The sequence below is a fragment of the Salmo salar genome, chromosome ssa20 (genome assembly GCF_905237065.1).
Source record: "Salmo salar chromosome ssa20, Ssal_v3.1, whole genome shotgun sequence".
Lineage (NCBI taxonomy): Eukaryota > Metazoa > Chordata > Actinopteri > Salmoniformes > Salmonidae > Salmo > Salmo salar.
In genome coordinates, this window is record NC_059461.1 from 1,593,819 (window position 1) to 1,620,077 (window position 26,259).

At 42.6% G+C, this 26,259-nt stretch overlaps 1 protein-coding gene across 1 annotated transcript in view; it reads right to left on the minus strand.

The window, feature by feature from the left end:
• The window catches only part of LOC106579787 (fibroblast growth factor 12), a 97,855-nt gene that overhangs the window by 12,444 nt on the left and 59,152 nt on the right, over positions 1 to 26,259 (minus strand). The window contains 3 exon segments of the mRNA XM_045704247.1: positions 13,518 to 13,574; positions 13,576 to 13,622; positions 19,043 to 19,153. Coding sequence (XP_045560203.1) covers positions 13,518 to 13,574; positions 13,576 to 13,622; positions 19,043 to 19,153 — 215 coding nt within the window.

Consider the following 26,259-nt stretch of genomic DNA (forward strand, 5'->3'; position numbering starts at 1 on the left):
GCTAAGCGTCAGTACAGAGACAAAGTGGAGTCGCAATTCAACGGCTCAGACACGTGACAGAGTCTACAGTCAATCATGGACTACAAAAGAAAAATCAGCCCCATCGCGGATCACAATGCCTTGCTCCCAGACAGACTAAACAATTTTTTTGCTCGCTTTGAGGACAATACAGTGCCACTAACATGGCTCGCTACCAAAACCTGCGGGCTCTCCTTCACTGCAGCCAACGTGAGTAAAACATTTAAACGTGTTAACCCTCGCAAGGCTGCAGGCCCAGACGGCATCCCCGGCCGCGTCCTCAGAGCATGCGCAGACCAGCTGGCTGGTGTGTTTACAGACATATTCAATCCCCACATGCTTCAAGAGGGCCACCATTGTTCCTCAGGAGGCTGAAGAAATTCGGCTTGTCACCAAAAACACTCACAAACTTTTACAGATGCACAATCGAGAGCATCCTGTCGGGCTGTATCACCGCCTGGTACGGCAGCTGCTCCGCCCATAACCGGAAGGCTCTCCAGAGGGTAGTGAGGTCTGCACAACACATCACCGGTTGCAAACTACCTGCCCTCCAGGACACCTACACCACCCGATGTCACAGGAAGGCCAAAAAGATCATCAAGGACAGCAACCACCTGAGCCACTGCCTGTTCACCCCGCTAACATCCAGAAGGCGAGGTCAGTACAGGTGCATCAAAGCTGGAACCGAGAGACTGAAAAACAGCTTCTATCTCAGGGCCATCAGACTGTTAAACAGCCATCACTAACATTGAGTGGCTGCTGCCAACATACTGACTCAACTCAAGCCACTTAAATAATGGGAAAATGTATGTAATCTATTTATCACTTGCCACTTTATATTATTTATATTAGATAATGTTTACTTAACCTACATTATTCATCTCATATGTATATACTGTATGCCATACCATCTACTGCATCTTGCCATCTTGATGTAATTAGATAGATGTATCACTAGCCACTTTAAACAATGCCACTGTATATAATGTTTTCATAACCTACATTACTCATCTCATATGTATATACTGTACTCCATACCATCTATTACATATTGCCTATGCCGTTCGGCTATCACTCATTTATATATTTTTATGTACATATTCGTCTTTATTCCTTTACACTTGTGTGTACAAGGTAGTTGTTGTGGAATTGGTAGATTACTTGTTAGATATTACTGCATGGTCGGAACTAGAAGCACAAGCATTTCGCTACACTTGCATTAACACCTGCGAACCATGTGTATGTGACAAATACATTTGATTTGATCACTCTATTCAGATAAATTCACATTAATTAATAAAAACGTACATTGTCTACAGTGGCGGTCGGTGACGTTTAAGATGAGGGATGCCGATTTTTTTTTTTTAGGAGCATGGCCTTATTTCTATTACAGCATATTGGAGGTTGCTACAATTTACCCTACGAATGAAAGTTTACAACCTAGGTGCAAAGGGCGAGAGAAAATATTGAGTAATCAAGGTGACAGTCAGTGACACATTCAATACCACCTGACATACTCTTGCCTGCATCAAGCTGATCTATGGTGTAATAATTAGTCCAACAGTTGCAAACAAGAGTTTCTATTGGACAAATTCAGGTATGTTTATCCCTGTTTCGTTACCTTTGCTTCCGTTTAAGAAAAGTTTTTCAACAGAATTGGCAGAATGAATACATCCCTGCAAACACAGTTCACTTTCATAGCAGTCACATACAAACACCATGATCATTTGTTCATTGTATAATTTGTTCTCGCACCTACGCACTCTCCTCCTCTCACCTTTTCAGTACACAATACAACAGCTGTCTGTGACCATGCCATACCATAACCGCTAATCTCTACACACAGCCTACATCGTTGTCACCATATTAGCTAACATCATAGTCAACATCAAGGGCGCAACTTTCACTTGGGACTGGGTGGGCATGACCCCCCCACATTCTAAAATAGCATTTTTGTCCCCCCAATTTTATCATTGCACTGTAATACTAAAAGCGGCATCCGACCATGCGGACACCTCAGAGCAGTCGGGTAGGCTGTTTGGAAGTTTCAGCCGGCTGGATTTAGGACCGCACGGACACCACAGAGCGTGCGGACAGGCTGTGTGAAGGCAAAGCTTCTGAAAGGCATGGTGCTGCTGTCTGCAACAGCTGTCTTTGTGTGTTGTGCTTTGTCTCTGAGATGTAAAAGCAAGCAGAGACACAACTCGCTATAATTTAATTGACTGATGTAGCTGGCAAGGTAACTTCTGTTTGACTTAGCAGAAAAAAAGTATTTATTCCCAGTGCTGAGCTAGTAGTGTAACTGACATGTAACGTTAGCTACAGTAACATCCCCTCTCGACTGAAGATCTGTCTGAAGAGAATGAACTAGCTACCTAGTAGCTACCACAGCCAGTTCAGCTCTAGTCTCTAGTTATCTGTCACGTAGCTGTATCTAACAGCTGTTATGTGTATGGAAATGTTTTCTAGCCTTTTTGTCCCGTTTCAACAGAAGTAAATTAACTTGGATAGTTTTCATCGGTTAAGGTACCATTAGAGCTAGCCAAAATCTGCCAAACGTTAGCTAGCTAGCTCATTAACTTTAGCTATTATTTTTGCCTCAATCACACTAGACCTGAATTAAACAATGAAACCAGAGGCCAAATGATTGAAGATCAATATTCTGATGTTTTTTTGACAGCACAATGTGAGTTTTTATTAGTCAGTATAGCAATGTAACGTTATTGATCGGTCAGTTTCCCTAGCAAATTCCCTACTTTTCACATTTACATGGTATAAACAGCTCTACAGGCTATACTGTCATGGTGCACAGTAAGTACACAATACTATGCTCATCATGTCTTAGCAGGATCAGGTGGTGGCAGGTGTCCCAGCAGGGTCAGACAGCAAAGAAAGACCAGTCTACGGAGTTCAGGTGAATTTTGCAGTATATTAGCTATAACAATCAGTGAATGGATACAAAGTTCCATCTTTAATTGATGGATAGACTACGGTCTGGGATCTGGGAATAATGGTCATTTCAATTAATGAACCATTGATTCTATTCTTGGATAATATAATGTATAAATGTACACCAAGGTAATTCTTTATCATGCCTCATCTGAGCAGGATCCGATGGTGACAGGGGTCTCATCAGGGTCAGGCAACCAGGGAAGTCCAGTCTGTGATGGCGCTGAGGTGAACTTTTGCAGATACAACACTTTATTCTCTCTGTGCAGCAAACACCGGACAAGCAAGAAGCTTAAAAGAATGAAACTATTTGAAGGCGGTCTGACAAACCTCAAGTTGATTTCAAAACTGTATCCAAGGTTGATAGAGGCTTTTCCTGATGACACAAAACATGTCAAACAAAAGACCTTGGATACACCTGGGAGACACTATTGATGATGATGAATGGACACAGATACGTTTGAATTCATGTTCATGTAATCTCAGACATAAATTAATGCAGTTTAAGGAGATGTTTATCTTTCAAATGGTGTAAAATAGTTGTATTTTTGAAAAATTTGAATTTTGACATTTATTTGGATTCAAATTTGCCGCTCTTGAAATGCACCTGCTGTTGATGGAGTGCACCACGGGTGGCACGCTAGCGTCCCACCTAGCCCATAGAGGTTAAGACCATCCATAGAGCATACTATACTGACCAAAAATATAAACGCAACATGCCACAATTTTACTGAGTTACTGTTCATCGCCGGAGGCTCCGGACTGGGGACCGTCACCGGAGGCTCCGGACTGGGGACCGTCGCCGCAGGCTCTGGGCCATGGATCATCACTGGAGGCTTCGAGCCATGGATTATCAAAGGAGGCTCCGGGCCATGGATCATCATTGGAGGCTTCGGGCCATGGATCATCACTGGAGGCTTCGTACGTGGAGCCGGAACAGGTCTCACCGGACTGGGGAGATGCACTGGAGGCCGGGTGCGCAGAGCAGGCACAGGGCGTACCAGGCTGAAGAGACACACTGGAGACCGGGTGCGCGGAGCTGGCGCAGGATATACTGGGCCGTGGAGGCGCACTGGAGGTCTGGAGCGTAGGGCTGGCACAACCCGTCCTGGCTGGATGCTCACTTTAGCCCGGCAAGTGCGGGGCGCTGGCACAGGACGAACTAGGCTGTGAAGGCGCACTGGCGACACAGTGCGTAGAGCTGGCACAGGATATCCTGGACCGAGGAGACGCACCGGAGACCAGGAGTGCTGAGCCGGCACAATCCGTCCTGGCAGAATGCTCACTTTAGCCCAGCAAATGCGGGGAGCCGGCAACGAGCACACCGGGCTGTGAATGCACACCGGGCTGTGAATGCGCACCGTATCTCCAGTGCGCATCACCGCATAACACGGTGCCTGACTGGTCACACGCTCCCCACGGTAACCACGGAGAGTTGGCTCAGGTGTCAACCCTGACTCCGCTAATTTCCCCGTGTGACCCCCCCCCCCAAAAAAATTGGAGCTGCCTCTCGGGCTTCCGTCGTTGCCGTGACTCCCGATCTCATCGCCATTCCTCCCTCGCTGCTTCCACCTGTTCCCATGGGAGGCGATCCCATCCGGCCTGGATCTCCTCCCACGTCCAGGATCCTTTGCCATCCAGGATGTCCTCTTATCCTGGCCACGCTGCTTGGTCCGTTTTTGGTGGGAGGTTCTGTAACGCCTGTCGTTGGAATGATGAGAAGTGGACCAAGGTGCAGCGTGGTAAGTGTTCATGATTCTTTATTTTCACAAACACACTCAAACAAAATAACAAAAGGCAAAAAATGAAAGCGTACAGTTCTGTCAGGCAACAGATGCTAAACAGAAAACAACCTCCCACAAACACAGGAAGAAAACAGGCTGCCTAAGTATGATTCCCAATCAGAGACAATGATAGACAGCTGCCTCTGATTGGGAACCACACTCGCCCAAAAACAAAGAAACAGAAAACATAGATTTTCCCACCCGAGTCACACCCTGACCTAACCAAATATAGGGAATAATAAGGATCTCTATGGTCAGGGCGTGACACCTGATTACTTCTTATCCCTTGCACAAATAGCCTACAGCTGTGTCTGTACCGAGCTCACTGGCTCGGGAAACTCTGAGGGCCCAGAATATTTCATACAATGTTTCAAGTTTGCTAGTGCGAGTTTCGGCGACCTAGTTGATACAATGTTTCAATTTCGTTGCAGACAGGACATGAGTAGCAAATGTGATTTATAGGATATTAATTTGCAGGCTGCAATGTTTTTACGTTAGCTTTATGTAGGCTATTTTTACATAGTTGGCAATGGCAATAAAAGTACATTTTGTATTTGTATAATTTTCATTTAGATAGAACGTAGATTAACCCCAGACAATGATTTTGAGACACAAAGACTATTATAAATTAAATGAAACTGTTCCACAAAAATGTAGAAATCAAAATCATAACTGGCACACAGATTGGTAGAAATGGTAAGATAAATTGGCACTCTAAATGGAAAAGGTTGCCGACCGCTGGTGTAGCCTATTACCGGCAACTTCAGGAGCTTAACAGCAGAATCTGCAAAGGCCAGCAGCAGAGGGAGGATGGTCAGGAACAGTTTTTCTTTCTTCTGGTTAGGCTATCTTGATCTCTGGCTCCCTCTTGAGTCATTTGTGTGTCTTGATTATTTAATCAAACAGCATGCTTAAAGCATCAGACCAGTGCAGTAGATATAGCCTAGTTGATTTTATTAAAACACATGTCTATACATGGAAAAATAAACGTAAGAAAATGTTCACCAATTGATTGGTTTATTTTTTTTGTCGTGAACAGCCCTAGTAGAAATGAAGGAAATGAGCTTCAAATACCCCAAAAAATTCTGAGGGAGGACCCCCAGACCCACCGCCAGGTTATGTCCCCCCCACTTCTAAAACCAAAGTTGCGCCCCTGGTCAACATAGCTATCTACTAGAACTAACGCATTAATAAACCTGCTACAATGATGCACCAGAGTGTACAGCAAGCAGTTTGGCAGTTACACCGGCAGGCCACGGGGAACTAAATCAATAAAAACAAAAACTTACCTTGACTTGGAAGAGTTCCAATGTTGGATTTCCATAGCCAGCTAGCTAACATAGCATCCCTCTATGTTTTAGCCGGGTGTTTGAGTAGGTTAAAATAGCTAGCTGCATATATATATATATATATATATCTCTCCTCTCTCTCTCTTGCTTCTAATTCATTTTTTATTAAATTAATTTGTTCAAATCTGTTCAACAATTGTCTTCCTCTCTCTTTGAGTCATATTCTCACCACATTTTATGCACTGCAGTGTTAGCTAGCTGTAGCTTATGCTTTTGTACTAGATTCATTCTCTGACCCTTTGATTAGGTCGACATGTCAGTTCATACTGCAAGAGCTCTGATTGGTTGGAGAACATCCTCCGAAAGTTGTCATTCTTACTGTGTAAGTCTATGGAAGGGGGTAAGCACAATGAGCCTCCTATGTTTTGTATTGAAGTCAATGTACCCAGAGGAGGATGGAAACTAGCTTTTCTCCGGCTACACCATGGTGCTACCCCAGAAAGTGCTGTTGAGGCTACGGTAGACCTTCATTGCAAAACAGTGTGTTTTAATCAATTATTTGGTGACGTGAATATATTTAGTATAGTTGTATCTAAAAACGAGAACTTTTTTACTGTTTCACTATTTACATTTTTCTGAAATTCACTGAGGATGGCCTTCCCCTTCCTCCTCTGAGGAAGCTCCACTGATTGTCTATTTCTAATGAACTTATTATATCCAATCCAAACATTTCACTTCTTTATATATATCTATCTCCTTCAATGAAAGCAGTTCTTCCTCTAAGGTTTAATAACCCCAATTGCCCGCCTTAGGCTGCTTCCACTGGATGTTAACATTCACTTCTGCAAATCATGTATGGCCCCCTTTATAATTCCTGAGTAAATAACAGATATTATAACTTGAAGCATTATACTTGCAGGCTGTGTTACCAAGCTCACTTTATACCAAAGAAGAACACTGACTAAGTAATAAGGTTCAGTTCCAAGCAGCGCAGGGCAAGCTGAAGACAGCTCTCCACCCAACACATCTCACTGGATTTGGGGGACGGGGAGATGCTCCCCCTTCTCCCATCCCTCTCCACAGCCACGTTAGCAGATTAAGGCTTAGTAAATCAACAGGGAGACCACTCCATAGAGACAGCTAGGCTAATAGGGGCTAATAAAGGCTGAGCCAGGGGAAGGTGGGATGAGAGATACAATGCAGGCTATAGTATCAGATCAGTTGGCTGGAGTCATTGGTCACTAGTCTCTCCAATAAGAGGGAGTATTTTATGTCATAATATCTCAGTCCCTGTTCTGGAAACAATAGAATACAATGGAATTAATCTCGGAAGCCAGAATCAAATATTCTGTGCTAGCTCCAAATACTATTATTATTATTTTTTTACAGAAACTAAAGAACGATGCAAAATAAATGGTTGATAACATTAAACATTATTATTGAAGCAGGAAGATAAATGACGCAGTACACCTCAAAAATGGAGGCCACTCAATTTATTGTGCTGTGATACCCGTACTATCAAGATTAGAGGACATCATCTTCCACTGTTTAACCGTCATGGTTGCCATCGATCGATTTCTGAAATGGAGGAGGGAATCTCAGCCAGAGCCTCCTTATTACACTCTCATCACCAACCATCATCATCAACTACAGCAACAAATGTCTCCTCCTCCTGATAACACTGTCACACTTATGACATTATATAACGCAAATGTAGCGGTAGGAAACTGTAGGTTATTTTCATCAGCCACAGATCTTGATTAAGCAAAACGACAAAAAAACGAATACCCCGACAACAACACCTCAGTATAACAAGCAAGACAGCAAACAACAGGATCACCCCACGATCACACTTTTTCCTTTTGGTTCCTGGGTCATTCCACTAAAAGAGTGTCTTTTGCATCCGTTTGATATTTTAAGTAGAAATTGTGCACCAATTTTAAAATCATGGTATATTAGTGCCCTTTCATACAGTCCACATGGACAATTAAATTTTTACTATGAATAAAGACTGGCTGAGGAAGATTTTAAACCACTTAACCCCAACATTTCTCAGAGTTCTCACCATCATTGTAGTTTATATAGTTTATTTTGTTGCTTTGACAAAAGCGTGAACTGAACTCTTATTTCAATTTGGTTTAAATATTCCTTTAAAAATATTTTTTACAAAAACAACATTGAACATCTAATAGTCAAATCACAGAGTAAAAGCAGGTGAGCTGGTTCTACTCTTTTTGGCCATTTTCTGGTGTTTTGTGGTGGAAAACTGAGCAGGTTGAGCATAGCACGTTGAGCATAACACGATCCCCATAGATAAACGCAGGATAAAAATTGATTGTCATGAATCTTGCCCTAGAGTTTCTGCAGAGTGGTCACTAGCTGGCACAGCCATAAAGTCATAAAATCGAAACCTAACCTTAACCCTAATGCATAACCCTAACCTTAAAATAAGACCAAAAAGCAACAAAAAAAGAATCATGAATTTCAGCTGGCCCATCTAGCAAAAATCTGTCAGTTATGCCTCCAGGGCAAGATTCATGACAATAAACGTCAACCTGCTAGACCAGGCCTGGGCAAAGGGCGGCCCGGGGGCCGTATGGGGCCCGCGACCTGATTCAATACGGCCCGCGGAATCATGCTCATATCACAAAGAATTTGCATTAGTAAAGTTTTAAAAGCCCAATGAATACTCACCTTTGTGTAATGATTTAACTCTCACCACTTGTGGGACATTTATTTTGAAGGCACGTATAAATAACAACTGCACGAGGACAGACAGTGACTGACAGTCTGACACACGTCACAGTTAAAAATAGTAGCTAGCTAGAAATTGCTTGAAAATGAGTTTTTCATATATTTCAAAGAAAATGAAAGTAGACAATGAATGTAGGGTGTTCCAGCAAGAGTGGACATTTAAATATTTATTCATTGAGGTATCAGGGAAAGCTGTGTGCTTAGTGTGCAAAGAGAGCATCGCTGTCCCGACACTTCCTGACGAAGCATGCAAGAAATATAGGAATATGTCGTCTGAGCAGAGGGCAAGTGCATCGAAAGAGTTGCTTTCTCAGTTACAAAAGCAACAAGGACTTTTCACAAAACTGCATTCAGCAAACGACGGAATTGTGAGAGCTAGCTATGTACTGTCCCACAACATTGCTAAACATAGCAAGCCATTCGCTGAGGGCGAATTCATTAAACAAAGTTTAATTGACCCTGCAGCAATAATTTGCCACGACAAGAAAGAGCTGTTTCAAAATGTTTCCCTGTCAAGACGAACAGGTACACGGTGTGTTGAGGACATTGCAGAAAATAATTGAAAGACAAGGTAAGGCTGAGTTTGGGGAAAGTGCTTAGAAGGGTGGGACCTGAAGTCGGAGATTGCTGAGTTTTTGCAAATTAAAAGGAAAATATGTGGATTTCCCTCAAATGCAAGATAAAAAATGGTTGGCAGATTTTTCCTTCACCATGGACATCATGGCCCTCATGAATGAACTGAATCCCAAACTACAAGGGAAGGGCCTTTTTGCACATCAGATGTACAGCCTTGTCAAAGTCTTCAAGAGAAAATGACTACTCCTGACCCGCCAAGTAGAAGCCAACAATCTCACTCACCTTCTGACACTACTAGTACGTTTCCTATCAGAAGACCAGCGGGAGAAGTATACATTGCTGCTGCGTGCTTTGAACGGTGAGTTTTCTCGTCGTTTTGAGGATTTTCAAGGTGTTGGAATGACATGCTGTTGGTTTCCTCTCCTTCACCTTCAATGTGGATAACGCTCACACTGACCTGCAACTTGAGCTTATCGATCTTCAGTCTGATGCAGCGATTGGAGAACTATTCAAAACAATGACACTGACGAGGTACTATACATCTCTCGATGAACAAATCATTCCAAAGATTAGGAGTCATGCTCAGAAGATGTTTGTACTGTTTTGGTCAACCTATGTAAACTCAGCAAAAAAAGAAACGTCCTCTCACTGTCAACTGCGTTTATTTTCAGCAAACTTAACATGTGTAAATATTTGAATGAATATAAGATTCAACAACTGAGACATAAAATGAACAAGTTCCACAGACATGGAATAATATGTCCCTGAACAAAGGGGGGGGTCAAAATCAAAAGTAACAGTCAGTATCTGGTGTGGCCACCAGCTGCATTAAGTACTGCAGTGCATCTCCTCCTCATGGACTGCACCAGATTTGCCAGTTCTTGCTGTAAGATGTTACCCCAATCTTCCACCAAGGCATCTGCAAGTTCACAGACATTTCTGGGTGGAATGGCCCTAGTCCTCACCCTCCGATCCAACAGGTTCCAGACGTGCTCAATGGGATTGAGATCCGGGCTCTACGCTGGCCATAACAGAACACTGACATTCCTGTCTTGCAGGAAATCACGCACAGAACGAGCAGTATGGCTGGTGGCATTGTCATGCTGGAGGGTCATGTCAGGAGGAGCCTGCAGGAAGGGTACCACATGAGGGAGGAGGATGTCTTCCCTGTAACGCACAGCGTTGAGATTGCCCGCAATGACAACAAGCTCAGTCCGATGATGCTGTGACACACCGCCCCAGACCATGATGGACCCTCCACCTCCAAATCGATCCCGCTCCAGAGTACAGGCCTCGGTGTAACGCTCATTCCTTTGAAGATAAACACAAATCCGACCATCACCCCTGGTGAGACAAAACCGCGACTCGTCAGTGAAGAGCACTTTTTGCCAGTCCTGTCTGGTCCAGCGACGGTGGGTTTGTGCCCATAGGCGACGTTGTTGCCGGTGATGTCTGGTGAGGACCTGTCTTACAACAGGCCTACAAGCCCTCAGTCCAGCCTCTCTCAGCCTATTGCGGACAGTCTGACACTGATGGAGGGATTGTGCATTCCTGGTGTAACTCGGGCAGTTGTTGTTGCCATCCTGTACCTGTCCCGCAGGTGTGATGTTCGGATGTACCGATCCTGTGCAGGCGTTGTTACACGTGGTCTGCCACTGCGAGGACGATCAGCTGTCTGTCCTGTCTCCCTGTAGCGCTGTCTTAGGCGTCTCACAGTACGGACATTGAAATGTATTGCACTGGCCACATCTGCAGTCCTCATGCCTCCTTGCAGCATGCCTAAGGCATGTTCACACAGATGAGCAGGGACCCTGGGCATCTTTCATTTGGTGTTTTTCAGAGTCAGTAGAAAGGCCTCTTTAGTGTCCTAAGTTTTCATAACTGTGACCTTAATTGCCTACCGTCTGTAAGCTGTTAGTGTCTTAATGACCGTTCAACAGGTGCATGTTCATTAATTGTTTATGGTTCATTGAACAAGCATGGGAAACAGTGTTTAAACCCTTTACAATGAAGATCTGTGAAGTTATTTGGATTTTTATGAATTATCTTTGAAAGATAGGGTCCTAAAAAAGGGGCGTTTCTTTTTTTGCTGAGTTTATGTGAACAGACATTTTCAGTGATGAAATATAACAAGTCAAGGCACAGATCATCATTGTATTTATATTCCGGCCCCCTGACCATCCGCTCAAGAAAAAATCGTCCCGCGGCTGAATCTAGTTGATGATCCCTGGCGTAGAGCATTAATGAGTGTAAGCCGTTTGGTGAGGTGGGGAGATGAGGGGGGCTGTGGAAAGTTTGACTGACATTTTAATAGATTTTTTTGTCATAGTACTGCTCCCAAGAAATATGCAAGACAGTCAAGTAAGTTTTAACATTGATTAATTTGAAGATTTGACTATTATGTGTCGGGTATTTATAAAATTCACATCGTGGGCAACTCAAAAAAACATGTTTGACCTTGATCTGAGAAAACACTGACGGTGGAGTAGACCAATGACAGTGGTTTGTTCATAAAATAATGGTTGTTTGTTGACACTGAAAGAACCCCCCATCCCCCCTTCTCTGCATATAAAAAATCAAGAATTGCATTTTAAACTTTTATAGATGGAGGCATCAATAACTTATTAGGGATGGACCCACAGCACAGCGGCATCCAAAGTCAGTGGCCCCACTCTTCCCTTCTCTAAGAGCCACACAGAGATATAACTGCTAAGAGGCCTGTTGTACACTCGTAGAAGGTGCTATCTAGAACCTAAAAGTGTTCTTCGGCTGTCCCCATAGCGCCTTTGAAGAACACTTTTTGGTTCCAGGTAGAACCCTTTTGGTTCCAGGTAGAACCCTTTACACAGAGGGTTCAATCTGGAACCAAAAATGGTTCTCTTATGGGGACAGCCTAAGAACTCCTTTGGAACCCTTTTTTCTAAGAGTGTAGCAAGACTGTGCTTTATGTCGGTATGTCAAACAAACGAATGGCTCCAACCTCTGCAATTCCATTCTTTGTCCTTCCCCTTTGAAATCTGCTGTTGATCTTGGCCAGAAAAATACCCAAGAAATAAAGTACCCCCCTCCCCTCTCTATAAGCATGGTCCCAAGATACATTATAGTGCTCCAAAATAATGGGGGTAAGGGTATTTTCAAACATCTAGGAAACATTTAGTGAGTGTATTACGCAGTGAGTGTATTATGGTCAGAGAGCATTCATAAAATCTCAATTTGGAGAGTGGTTGTTATGTGTGTGTGTACTGTACTATTTCTCATGGTCCCCGGAGGATGACCCAAAAACAAACTGGGAAAATATGGGCCAGTATTTATCAAGTATCTCAGAGTAGGAGTGCTGATCTAGGATCAGGTTCTCCCTGTCCATAATAATCTGATTCCTTATGATCTAAAAGCAAAACTGATCATAGATCAGCATTCGTACTCTGGGACACTTGATGAATATGGGACCTGAAGAGAGGATTATATATCACCAGACTGGAGGAAGAAAAGGTAACGTAGGTGGAGAAATAGGGAACATGAGAAGAGGAGGGAGGGAAAGGAAGGAAGGAAGAAGAAGAGGAAGAGGAGGGAACAGATAGAAATGAGGGATGGAAAGAGAATAGGACTTCACTGGGGTAGACACTAAATAGCTATTATCCATAAATAACCGAAGAGACAAAGGCTGCATCCCAAATGGCACCCTATTCCCTATGCAGTGCACTACTTTCGACCAGAGCCCTATGGGTGCTATCTAGAACCAAAAAGGGTTATTTGGCTGTCCGCATACGAGAACCATTTGAAGAACCCCTTTTGGAGAGGGTTCTCACCTGGAACCAAAAAGGGTTATCCTATGGGGACAGCCTCAAAATGCTTTTGGAACCCTTTTTTCTAAGAGTGTATGTAGGGAATAGGGTGCCATTTGGGACAAACAAATGCAGACCTGTTCAAATGCAGACCTACAGTGAATCTAAACTGACTTGGTCCACAGTACTAAATCCGTATTATTCAGTACAACAAAAGTGCCAGTTACTAAAGAGTTTTTCTAGAACACGTTTTAATATATCTAGAATATAATCACACACACACAAAAAAACAAACACAAAAAAAAAACACACAAAAAACACACTCATAGTCAGTCAAGTTTTAGTGTAGCAGAGGCAGGACTTACCGAGGTGTAGAGGAAGCCCTCTCCATTCATGGCTGCATAAAGGCCGGCCTTCACCCCCCTGGATGGCCACCACCCGCAGCCCCACCGGGATGAGGTTAAACAGAGCTGAGGAGAGAGAGGAGGGAGAGAGAGAGACAGGGGGAGGAAAAAAGAGATACATGAAGAGATACATGGAGAAAGAGACCGAGAGGGAGAGAGAGACAGAGAGAGAGAGAGAAAGAGAGAGAGACAGGAAGGGATAGGGAGAACAAACACAGGTATAATAAAGGTCATAGTTTATTCCTACCCACCTTACTATTTAAATACAGTACAGCAGTAGAGCAACATCACAGCACTGTGACTTTCACATTTCGGAAGGGTGTTGACTGAATGGAAACCAGGTTCAGTGTTCTCTGGGGGTCATTGTATTGAGTAAGGTAGGCTGTGGAAGGAAAGTGATCTATGGTGGATCTTTGAGGGAATAAGGGAAAAGGTAATAAGCGAATCAGATATGAACCCCAGGTTTGGGGGGGAATGTGCCAACACTCCCTTGTCAGATGCACTGATTCAATTTCACTCAGTGAAAATCGACAGGCTCCTTGGTTGGCCAACAAATTGCCTTTGTAGGCAGAAAAGAGTAATGCATACCAGAGGCCAGGAGAGCAGTGAAGCAAGAGTCCAGAAATGATGTGTATGTGCGTGTGATTGTGCATGCATGTGTGTGGATGTCTAAGCACGATGGGGGTGGATCAAAATAAATGCATGAGGGAGAGTGAAGTGGAGTCAGTGTGAGTGTATGTGTGGGATAAAGAGACTGAACCAATGTGAACATGTGTGTGTGTGTACTTTGTGCAGGGGCGTCATGCCCATAGGCCAGTGGAGGAGAGAGACTGTAGAGTCACACAAACAGCGTTTGATTTGAGTTTAGCTGCCGGTGATAATACTAGCCCCTACCATTTTATGAAGTTGGCTTTAGCTAGCCAGCTAGATAGGTTCCCAATCTCCCAACCTCATAACTAGCTACCAAGCCATGTCATGCTATCAATCAAGTTATAGTAGTTTGTCTAACTACAGGTAACTGCCAAAAAGGAAACACCAACATAATGAGTCTTAATAGGGCGAGCCAGAACAGCTTCAATGCACCTTGGCATAGATTCTACAAGTGTCTGGAGGGATGGTTTGGTATTTGGTATTTTGTTGATGGAAAACACTGTCTCAGCTGCCGCTCCAGAATCTCCCATAAGTGTTCAATTGGGTTGAGATCTGGTGACTAAGACAGCCATGGCATAAGGTTTACATCGTTTTCAAGCTCATCAAACCATTCAATGACCAATCATGCCCGCTGATGGGGGAATAGTCATCCTATGGGGATATAGCCATTGTGGCCAGAATAATGGCCTGCCCAACATTTTTATACATGATGGGATGTTAATTGTTTAATTAACTCAGGAACCACACCTGTGTGGAAGCACCTGCTTTCAATATACACTGAGTATACAAAACATTAGGAACACCTGCGTGTTTCATGACAGACTGACCAGGTGAAAGATATGATCCCTTATTGATGTCACTTGTTAAATCCACTTCAATCAGTGTAGATGAAGGGGAGGAGACAGGTTAAATAATCATTTTTAAGCCTTGAGACAATTGAGACATGGATTGTGTATGTGTGCCATTCAGTAGGTGAATGGGCAAGACAAAATATTTAAGTGCCTTTGAACAGGGTATGGTAGTAGATGCCAAGCGCACAGATTTGAGTGTGTCAAGAGCTGCAACACTGTGTATCAAGAATGGTCCACTTCGCAAAGGACATCCAGCCAACTCGACACAACTGCGGGAAGCACTGGAGACAACATGGGCCAGCATCCCTGTGGAACACTTTAGACAGCTTGTAGAGTCCATGTCCGATGAATTGTGGCTGTTCTGAGGGCAAAAAGGAGTGCAACTTAATATTAGGAAGGTGTTCCTAATGTTTTGTACACTCAGTGTACTTTGTATCCATCATTTACTCAAGTGTTTCCCCTATTTTGGTAATTACCTGTAGCTGGCATGCCTGCTGGCAACTGGGTTGCTAGACTTTAGAAAATAAAGCAATTACTAAATGTACTGAATAAGACTCACAATCCTTTAAATGTCTTACCCAAATTTTAGCAGAATACTTACTTTAAATGTAATCTTGCACCTTATGATAATATCATGATATTTGTGTATTTGTTATGATCCCATGATACAGTGGGGGAAAAAAGTATTTGATCCCCTGCTGATTTTGTATGTTTGCCCACTTACAAAGAAATTATCAGTCTATAATTTTAATAGTAGGTTTATTTGAACAGTGAGAGACAGAATAACAAAAAATGCAGAAAAACACATGTCAAAAATGTTATAAAATGATTTGCATTTTAATGAGGGAAATAAGTATTTGACCCCTCTGCAAAACATGACTTAGTATTTGGTGGCAAAACCCTTGTTGGCAATCACAGAGGTCAGACGTTTCTTGTAGTTGGCCACCAGGTTTGCACACATCTCAGGAGGGATTTTGTCCCACTCCTCTTCACAGATCTTCTCCAAGTCATTAAGGTTTCGAGGCTGACATTTGGCAACTCGAACCTTCAGCTCCCTCCACAGATTTTCTATGGGATTAAGGTCTGGAGACTGGCTAGGTCACTCCAGGACCTTAATGTGCTTCTTCTTGAGCCACTCCTTTGCTGCCTTGGCCGTGTGTTTTGGGTCATTGTCATGCTGGAATACCCATCCACGACCCATTTTCAATGCCCTGGCTGAGGGAAGGAGGTTCTCACCCAAGATTTGACAGTACATGGCCCCGTCCTTTGATGCGGTGAAGTTGTCCTGTCCCTTTAGCAGAAAAACACCCCCAAAGCATAATGTTTCCACCTCCATGTTTGACGGTGGAGATAGTGTTCTTGGGGTCATAGGCAGCATTCCTCCTCTTCCAAACACGGCGAGTTGAGTTGATGCCAAAGAGCTCCATTTTGGTCTCATCTGATCACAACACTTTCACCAGTTGTCCTCTGAGTCATTCAGATGTTCAAACTTCAGACGGGCATGAATATGTATTCTTGAGCAGGGGGACCTTGCGGGCGCTGCAGGATTTCAGTCCTTCACGGCGTAGTGTGTTACCAATTGTTTTCTTGGTGACTAAGGTCCCAGCTGTCTTGAGATCATTGACAAGATCCTCCCGTGTAGTTCTGGGCTCATTCCTCACCGTTCTCATGATCATTGCAACTCCACGAGGTGAGATCTTGCATGGAGCCCCAGGCCGAGGGATATTGACAGTTCTTTTGTGTAAACCTACCATTACAATTATAGACTGATCCTTTCTTTGTCAGTGGGCAAACGTACAAAATCAGCAGGGGATCAAATACTGTTTACCCCCACTGTATGTGCCTCCATTGAAAACGGAATTGTCAGCTGTCCAAAGTGCTGTGCTATGGATAGAGTCCAGGCCATAATCATGTTTTTAAGCTATACAGTGTTTGTTGACAATTACATTGTTTACAAACAATTGAGTTAAGAAAGCTTATATTGAAGTTGACAGTGGATTCTGAGCTAAAGCCCAGAAAAAAAGCACTGTACTGTAATTTGGGCAGCCCATAAACCTCTTGGAGCTCCATAATGCCAAAACTCACAAATAAGAGCTTCGAAGATCTTTCAAGGATCACATAACAACGCTAAGCCTTTCGAGATGCTTTGATGTGGGCTAGGAAGATAAAAGTTATACTTTTTTAACGGAGAGGGATAGGTGAAATAATCCGCAAGGACACAAATACAAAGGGATAAGGAGGGGGCAAAAATACTCCAGCATCATGAGTGGGTGCAACTGAGCTCCTGTATGAAGAAGGAGTCCTCCGGCTACACAGCTCACCAGGCATTAATCTTCTCTCTCTCCACGAAAACACATACTGTACTGTACCCACCATCCATCCACTCTGAAAGAGCACAACTGGGCAGGCGACTGCCAGTTGTTTTGGGCTGGGAAACAAGATCGTTTTTGGTCCGTCTCCAACCTCTCCTTTCCTTTCCTTGCCCCTCTTCTCCTCTCCTCAGCCCTGTTTTCCTCCTCTCTTCTATTTCACCCATCTTTAACTCTTTTCCCCTCCTCTCCCATCCTCCTCTTATCAGCTTTCCTCTCTCCTCTCCTCTCTTCTTCTCTCCTCTATTTGATAGAGAAGCTAGAAGTAAGCCCAATGAGCTCTATCTCTTCAATATGAGTAGGAGATGTGAACGAAATAAGCTTAACATCTTGCCAGCTGTTGATTCTTCTATTCTCCTTCCCCTGAAGCTCTGGAGACTCATATGCTATGATATTTTCGTTCTGATTCAATGAGAGGTCTTCTTTTTCTCTCCCGCTGGTACAGCAGTGGAGAAGGGAAGAGGAAGTTTGACTTTCCTTCGTTTTTTTGTTCAGCAGAGTTGTGAATTGAGTTACTGTGGGAACTGCGGCTGCCGCCGCCCACTCTTCTCTACCATTTCACGACTGCCAGGTACAGTAGGTAATCTCACCCCTGCAATACAGTGTGTGCTGCAGCGCTAACACACACACTCTGCTATCAAATAGATAGGGAAATAGTCGTAGTGTGAATCAACCAAGCACAGGTTAACTACTTACTTAATACTCTTCATCACTATTGAGACACAATGAGCTCCCTCCACTTCATTCTGTCCTTGGCAACATGTTGTGCCTCACTCCAAGAGCACACAGGTTGGATGAGTGGCACACTGTGGCTCAGTTGGTAGAGCCCGGCACTTGCAATGCCAGGATTGTGGGTTCGATAGGTGGGATCACCCACCATACAAAAATGTATGCAAGCACTGTATGACTAAGTCGCTTTTGATAAAAGTGACTTATAAGGCCAACACTTTGCTCTGGACTTCAACTCTATCAAGTGACTCCTGTATCTATTAAACTGTCCCTTTAGTGTGTGTGCACACACAAGGAACACAAGCCATGGTGTGCACGTAACTTGCGTACCTCTAGGCCGATACTGCATGTAAGTCAAGGAGGGGACAGATCCCCTTCCCACCAGACAGATGGACGGGAATGCTCCTGGCCTGACTGTTAACAGATTGTTTGAGAAAACAGAGCGGAGAACGATGACACTGATAGTTGGGGTGAACTGGCTCGCCTAGCTGAGAAATACAGTGGCAGAGTGCGAGCAATGCATCCGTCCTCTCTATTCAACTCCACTCCTTCCGTTGTGTCTGCACAGATTTCGCTGGTCAAACACAGAGTTGTTTGTGTTTGTGAAAGTGACACAAACGTAACCCTGTTCAACAGGTGTGTGAAGGTAATGCAGACGGGTGTGCGTGGAGTGTTGAGGCTTGCACAGGTGATATCTGTGGAATTCTAGATTACGGTGTGTCAATATCCATGTACACTATCATGATGAAATGGCATTTGTTATCGTAAGGGCTAGGCAGTTTGTCGGACCCACGTGACCTCACCAGGACAAAGTGTATTGTACTTTAAGATTATATGATAGGAGATGTACATGTTGGGAATTGTAATGTGTGTCATATAAACTCACTGTAGTCGCTGTTCTCATCCTTGGTCCCATTTATAGTGCCATCCGGCTTCATCTGCAGGTAGAAGCCCTGCTCGCTGAACAGTCGCGTCACAATGCCCTTCAGCTGCGGCTCTGCAATATAACACAACAGGGATAAGAGTTAGCTAGCTGCTTGGGTCATGTTCATTAAGCACCAATCATAATCAAATGGACTGAAACAGGGAGGAACTACCTGAATGTGTCCAATAAGAATAGCTCATTTTAGTTTTCCATTGAAATGACCACGGCCCAGGTCACTTAGGCACCAAAACACTTGAATGCCATGCCCTCATACCCTTAGTACCCATTTCAATGACTAGGGTCTCACCAGGAATAACTATAAACTATAACTAGGGCCCAGAGTTCTTCCTGGTCGGATCAGGACGCATAATCAGAAAAAACTTATAGTGTAAGCCCATTAGTGCAGTACCATGTGATAGGCTACATAATGAATGAATTGTCATGTAATACATGTGATGACACACAAGTAAACAATGCCTCCCATCATGACAGAGGCAGACAGATCCCCTCTCACCATCTCCTCAGACCATCACTCAATGGTAAAGAGAATAAGAGGAACAAGAGGCTTTTAAATCGCAACAGCTAATTGTACTAAGGCCATTCAGAACATGCAGATACCAGCATAACAATAATCAGTGGAAAACAATCTAAACCATCTCCCAGTCTTGTAGATTAAAAAAAAAGTTTCAGTTTGGTGGGTCAAAACTGAACTGAAAAATAAACGGTCTAAGAAGCCACCTGCAGATCATGAACTGGGCACACAATATGGGACAGATAAACTTGGCACTACAGCCGCCTAACACCCAAATTATGCAGGAAGAGACAGAAAAAGACTAAAATACAGCACTATTTAGAGCAAGTCGGTGTGCCAGTTAAATGCTGATGATGAGGTGGACCCAGTGGCTGATAGAAACCCTGAAAGGTGGAGAGACACGTTAAATATGATGCAGAAATGTGTGGTCCACCTCCTCTCATCCATCGGTGATAGATATGATACTCTCAGACCTCTAACTAACTTGTAGCCTTACTGTGAGAAGTGGCCCATGGGTGGATCAATAAAGCATTCTTCACCAAAAATGCTTCACCTTACCCTGGACACTAATAGCTCTGGTCCAGTTCATTAGTGTGCCTTCCTTCACTTCAAGTACTGGAGGAACCCGCACAACAACAACAAAAATATGTGAAAATCGCATTCTCACATGATAAATATATGTTTTCACTTGTTGAGCTTAGATTTCATATGTGAAACCATATTTTCACATGTATTAAATGTATAGTTTACATGTTAACAACACCTTTTCACGTGAGGAGAATAACATGTTTTCACCTTACATGTGAATTGAAAAACAATCAAGTGAAAATCACATTTGCAGTTTCAAATGTAAGAAACGTCACAACCATTGTAAGTTCACATGTGGGGGTGAAATAGTGTTATTCTCCTCACATGTGAAAAGGTGTTAATGTGTTGCAGTAGTAATGTTCCAAATGTGGAATTGCAAATTCTGTAACCCCATTCTATAAAAAGGTTACATAGCCTACCTACCTGAGCATAAAAATAATTATTTCTTATTTCTGAGCTATCCACTCTATTATTAGCCTTCCATTTCATCCTAGCTAGCCATTTTTGGCTTATGTTATTGTTAGCTGTCCATTGGTTTTTGTTACATTTAATAAACAGGCTTAAATAGGATGCATTTGAAAATGTGTGAATTTGTTTTCTTTTGGAATGAATATAAACAGACACTTTCCTACAAAGAGATGATTTTGAATTAGAGCTGTCTGAATTAATCAGTTATTTTTAACTAGGCAAGTCAGTTAAGAACAAATTCTTATCTACAATGACAGCCTACCGGGGAACAGTGGGTTAACTGCCTTGTTCAGGGGCAGAACAACCGATTTTTATCTTGTCAGCTCGGGGACTCGATCCTGCAACTTTTCGGTTACTGGCCCAACGCTCTAACCACTAGATTACCTGCCGCCCCCCACTAGGCTACTCGAGGTAGCTTTTGTAATTTTAGTGCACACGTTTTTTTTATGGTGATTAATCACATTGTCTGAAAGCGTTCAAAATACAATGAAAACATCCTAAATACATTATGTATACAGCTAAAAACAATGTGATGTCAAAACAAGTTGACATTGAGGATAAAGTAAGTGTGCTTTATCAATTTACCTGATTCTGCTAACAGATACTTTGGACATAATCAAGAAGACAATATTTTAGTAGTCCTCAACTGGCAGCTTCATTTAATAGTACCTGCAAAACACCAGTCTCAACATCAACAGTGAAAAGGTGACTCCGGGATGCTGGCCTTCTAGGCAGAGTTCCTCTGTCTAGTGTCTGTGTTCTTTTGCCCATCTTAATCTTTTATTTTTATTGGCCAGTCTGCGATATGGCTTTTTCTTTGCAACTCTGCTTAGAAGGCCAGCATCCCGGAGTCACCTCTTGACTGTTGATGTTGAGACTGGTGTTTTGCAGGTACTATTTAATGAAGCTGCCGGTTGAGGACTTGTGAGGCGTCTGTTTCTCAAAATAGACACTCTAATGTACTTGACCTCTTGCTCAGTTGTGCACCGGGGCCTCCTACTCCTCTTTCTATTCTGGTTAGAGACAGTTTGCGCTGTTCTGTGAAGGGAGTAGTACACAGCATTGTATGAGATCTTCAGTTTCTTGGCAATTTCTCGCATGGAATAGCCTTAATTTCTCAGAACAAGAATAGACTGACGAGTTTCAGAAGAAAGTTATTTGTTTCTGGCCATTTTGAGCCTGTAATGGAACCCAGAAATGCTGATGCTCCAGATACTCAACCAGTCTAAACAACAGTTAGAACAACAGTTTTCAGCTGTGCTAACATGATTGCAAAAGGGTTTTCTAATGATCAATTAGCCTTTTAAAATTAGAAATTTGGATTAGCTAACACAACATGCCATTGGAACACAGGAGTGATGGTTGCTGATAATGGGCCTCTGTACGCCTATGTAGATATTCATATTTTTTTTAAATCAGCCGTTTCCAGCTACAATAGTCATTTACAACATTAACAATGTCTACACTGTATTTCGGATCAATTTGATGTTATTTTAATGGACAAAAAATGTGCTGATATTTAATAAACAAGGACATTTCTAAGTGACCCAAACTTTTGAACGGTAGTGTACATTGCAATTATTTTTGAATGAGCGATCGTTCATGTGCAAAGTATTCATTCTCATGAGCATAGCTTCCACGTCTCTCCCACTCTCTTTATCTTTCCCCTCCCGTCTCATTGTGTAACCAAACGGTCATATCAGGTTAGTCCACTAGGGACTTTAAATTGCATTATGTTAGTAATCGATAATCTATACTGTGTGTGTTTATGTAATTCTGCGTGATTATTTAGTTAGTAAATAATTAAGCCAATTTGTGTATCGCTGATTCATCATCTTGGCTAGGGTTCGTGCAGATTTACGAGGTCAACAACATTCAGAATGAGACTGATATGAGGAAATGATTAATTATTGACTGTTAAGATGTCAAGATATTCCGATATATTCTTGAGTTAATTCGGGAAATGGTAACATATTAAACAAACTTTTCCCATGGTGCCCCAAGGTACTAGTTAGTTAATTGTTACATGATTAATTTAAATTACATAATAATTAAATATAGTTAATTATTCTATAAATAGCATGTCATCACATGAATGATAGTCATGTTTTTTTTTTTATACATTTGACAGCCCTATTTTGAATTGAACACTCAATATTCTGAGATAGAGAAATTGATAATAAATATGCATGGTCAAGACATTGGCTTCTCCCATGGGAGACCTGGGATCTAATCCCACCAGTTTCAAAAGCACATGCTGGTTTAGAATATCACATGTGAAATGTTGGAAAATCACTAGTCTGAGTCATGTGAAAAATCCATGTAAAACTTTGCGTGTCCAAAAACCAAGTCTGGTCCGTGCATTTTTTGTTTTCACGAGACATTTTTTTCACGTGACTTGTTAAAACTGTGTTTTGTCATGTGATTTTTCATGTTTTTTGTTGTTTTAAGGGCACTCAGTGCAGCAACCCCCCTAACTAATAAACATTTACCTGTAGACAACCAGACTAAATAGCCCTTACTGCATTGCTGTTGTAACTCACTTGACCAGTATGCTACCTGGATTTAAAAAATCTGATGTCCCCGAGGTGAAATGAAGAGGGGAGAGAGGTTGCTTACAAATGTGTATATCAATGTTCAGTTATGGATTTCTTTAAAATTATGTATTATGCCAACATAAGAACATGCAAAAAGTTTGAATTTGACTCTGATGGTGGCACACTCGGTGGTGTAAAGTAACTAAGTAAAAATACTTTGAAGTACTACTTAAGTCTGTACTTTTTTCAGTATCTGTACTTTACTATTCATATTTTTGACAACTTCTATTTTTACTCCACTAAATTCCTAAATATATGTACTTTTTACTCCCATACATTTTCCCTGACCCCCAAAAGTGCTTGAAACATTTCAAATGCTCAGTCTGAAAGCGTTCAAAATACAATGAAAACATTTAAAATATATTATCTATACAGCTTAAAACAACAATCCAATGTGAAAACAAGTTGACATTGAGGTTAAACAAAGTGTGCATTCATCAATTTACCTGATTTTGCTAACTGTTACTTTGGACAAAAATCAAGATGCTAATATTGTTCTAATGGTTTTTGTATCATTTTTTTTTTTAAACGTACAGCTCAATTTGATTAAAACGTACAGCTCAATTTGAGCAAATTCTGAATTTGCGATTAATCGTTTGCTAAATTGCGGAATGATTTGTACTGAACAACACGTTTTCCTAAAACGTTTTTGTTTATTCTTGAACAGACTTTGAGATATGTTTGCTCCGCTTAGTGGATGTGCAGGGTGTGGCTTGAAGCAATGATTGACCCAATTAAAGGGAAGCGATATATTTTGAAGCCCCAACACAACCCCTCCCCGTTTTTCCCTGGTCGTTCAGTACAGCGCCGTTTCCGTTAAATTGAACGTTCTATTACGTTTTAATGTACTGAACGCAGCCCTGCTCTGAGGTCACTGACCTGGCTTCCTGCGGACTGGTCTTTTCTTGCCGCTGCAGAACCGAATTTTGTTGAAGACAGTAAATATATGCCTCTCACACAAGGAGCGGGGATCTTTGTTGGGGCTGGTGCGCCGTTTCGAAGTAGCGACATTTTCGCTGTTTGCCTCTCTTGCTTGACGTTTCTGTCGTATCAGGGAGCTGGCGAGCGCCGCCGCCATCTCCCCGGGTAGACTAACCTTAGTGTAGACCACTTGAGTCGTCTCCGCATCTACTATGAGCGAGATGTTGTCAAGATATTGCTGAGGGTGCTGATTATGGCTGGTCCAATGCATAAGGTTGCATAAGTGCGCCATAATGATAAACATGTAACGTTAGGTAAGGTGCATAAAATGACTGAACTTGCTGAATGGTGAAATCAAACATATTTGCGATCTAAATTATTGGTAACAACATCGATATACATATGAAATATTGCAAAGGCAGTCTTTACAAATAGGTAGGCTACTATATCTCTAAATAAACTAATTTGTATTTTACATTCAGCACATTGTGCACATTTCTCCAAGGTACTCCTCTTTATCTCCAGTCCAGATTATTCCCAGTTATCCTGATAAAATGTCCCGTAAATAGTTTCATTATCCATCGTTTTCACTCCTCGTCAATTTCTAGTGCACGACATTGCACAACTTTCTGAGTTGACTGTTCATGTACGCGGACACACTGTTCACCAGCCGCGGACGGCATTGCCTTTTGGACTACTACGGGCTCCACACTCGAGCCGCAGGTAAAACAATAATCCAAATTCGAAACCTCAATGTTCTCTGGAAGACGGAGAGTTACAACAAGTTGGAGAACAGTCGGAAAATATATGTTGCCATGACAGGTAATGAGCATTCTAAACTGACATCATTCGAACACATTGGGTACACACTAGTTAAATCAATGTTGTTTCCACGTGATTTCTTAAAAATGACTTTCAACCAACGTGGAATAGTCGTTGAGTTGACGTCTGTGCCCAGTGGGAAAAATCGAAGCACAAATCTCACTTGCAGCCTGTGGTGAAAAGAACTATCAAAACAACCAGTGAAGTCCACTCTTCTTTGCCTGGTTTGCAAACAGACTTTCTTTTTCGCTCTATGCAATCCTACGTGATTGAGGGTGAGGGTTTCTCGGAGGCTGAGAGAAAGAGAGGGAGAGGAAACCAGCGAGAGCGAGGAAGCGGGCTTTAGCGAGTGTGTCTGGTTGTGAGAGAGGGAGGGAGAAAGAGCAGGAGGGGGGAGAGAGAGAAGTGGTGGGGGTGCATTGTAAACGAAAGTGATGGTGGGCTGCTTGGCAGTAGGTGCGCCAGCAGCAGTGCAATTCCGTAATTTAACATAATTTCACCAAAGGCTATGAGAAAGGCAGGTCTCCATTACACAAACCGATCTCGCGCACCAGACATACTTCCTGCGCGCAATATAGCCCATGGACTGGGGGCGAGGTAACGCAAACCTAGTCCCTAGGCTAGTAGCCTATATTTGACCAGGTAGGCCAGTTGAGAACAAGTTCTCATTTACAACTGCGACCTGGCCAAGATAAAGCAAAGCAGTGCGATACAAACAACAACACAGAGTTACACATGGGATAAACAAACGTACAGTCAATAACACAATAGAAAAGTCTATATACAGTGTGTGCAAATGAGGTAAGATTAGAGAGGTAAGGCAATAAATAGACCGTAGTGGCGAAGTAATTACAATTTAACAATTAAACACTGGAGTGATTGATGTGCAGAAGAGGAATGTGCAAGTAGAGATACTGGGGTGCAAAGGAGCAAAAAAAAGAAATAAATAACAATATGGGGATGAGGTAGTTGGATGGGCTATGTACAGGTGCAATGATCTGTAAGCTGCTCTGACAGCTGGTGCTTAAAGTTAGTGAGGGAGTCTCCAGCTTCAGTGATTTTGGCAATTCGTTCCAGTCATTGGCAGCAGAGAACTGGCAGGAAAGGAGGAATTGGCTTTGGGGGTGACCAGTGAAATATACCTGCTGGAGCGCATGCTACTATATGCTAATATTCTTTTTTTAATCCGAGCCCCAGTAGGAGGCCGTTTGCCTTTTGGTAGGCAGTCATTGTAAATAAGAATTTGTTCT